This window comes from Perkinsus marinus (genome assembly GCF_000006405.1).
Source record: "Perkinsus marinus ATCC 50983 genomic scaffold scf_1104296968818, whole genome shotgun sequence".
Taxonomy (NCBI): Eukaryota; Perkinsozoa; order Perkinsida; family Perkinsidae; genus Perkinsus; species Perkinsus marinus.
The window spans coordinates 1-993 of NW_003203008.1; the positions used below are offsets into that span (position 1 = coordinate 1).

General features: G+C 42.7%; 1 protein-coding gene across 1 annotated transcript; it reads left to right on the top strand.

The window, feature by feature from the left end:
- Positions 1 to 164: 164 nt before the first annotated feature.
- On the top strand, positions 165 to 884 carry Pmar_PMAR010528 (hypothetical protein; the record flags this gene model as incomplete). The annotated part of the gene is made up of 3 exons (XM_002768298.1): positions 165 to 213; positions 567 to 650; positions 713 to 884. Coding segments are annotated over 3 exons (305 nt in total), but the record flags the coding sequence as incomplete, so codon positions are not given.
- Between the last annotated feature and the right edge of the window lie 109 nt (positions 885 to 993).

The following is a 993-nucleotide window of genomic DNA, read 5'->3' on the forward strand; positions in this document are numbered from 1 at the left end:
AGTTTGATAATAGAAAAAACTAGAGTTGAGGAAATGCAAGATTGACAAGATGTCATTAATTCGCTTTTTTTGGTAAAAAAGATTTCCGGTCAGATTCTTCCAAACCGCATCGGCATCGTCGGGAACTTGTTCTTCGAGTGAAGCGTATATGCTGCCGTTCCAAGTGTTGTTGACTACCGATGCATACGTATTGCGCGATAAGCAGTACCTTAGGTGAGCTGAGATCTGTGAACAGTGTTGGAGGAATATGTGTTCGCTCTCCTCGGCTGAGTTCGGGAGTTTCCTTACTAATAATAAGAATTTATATATATTCGAGTTAGGGTAGAACTGAACAGAAACCAATAAGAATTTTCCCGAAATTTCTTCATAATGTCACCGACAAATGTAGTTGACCATGTGTATATTCTCCCACACTGCTGTGAGGAGTGAAGGAGGATTTGATCGGAAATTTTTTGAACGAAATTTTCACAGAATTTGTGTCATTGTGTGTGGGAGTGATGGTTAGTGCTGGGGGAGAATCTTTGGAATTCTTCGCTGTGCGTGATTGATTTGATGGAGTTTTGTAGGAAGTTCGCATGGGAGTATCTTATTGTTGACGAAGCTCATCGGTTGAAGAATCCTAAGTCCAAGCTTGTCCAAGTGCTGAACAAGCAGTAGGTCGCGGGTTCGAATCCCAGGGAGGGCATTTTTGGGGATTTCATCCGGTTGTCAGGTACATTACTAAGAGGCGTTTGGCGTTGACAGGCACGCCGCTACAGAATGACATTCAGGAGGTCTGGGCTCTACTGAATTTTCTTATGCCGAGCATCTTTGATAATTCGGATTCCTTCCATAACTGGTTTGCTGGTAGGTTGGCCTTGGGAAGATTCGGAATAGGTCTGTAAGAGGAACGTTGAAATCAACTACAACTTGATAGTTTATAGTGTTCTGCAAGGGTCTGCTACCTTTGTGTGTTTACGTCTGAGTGCATGTGTATTTGGCAGAACAGTATCA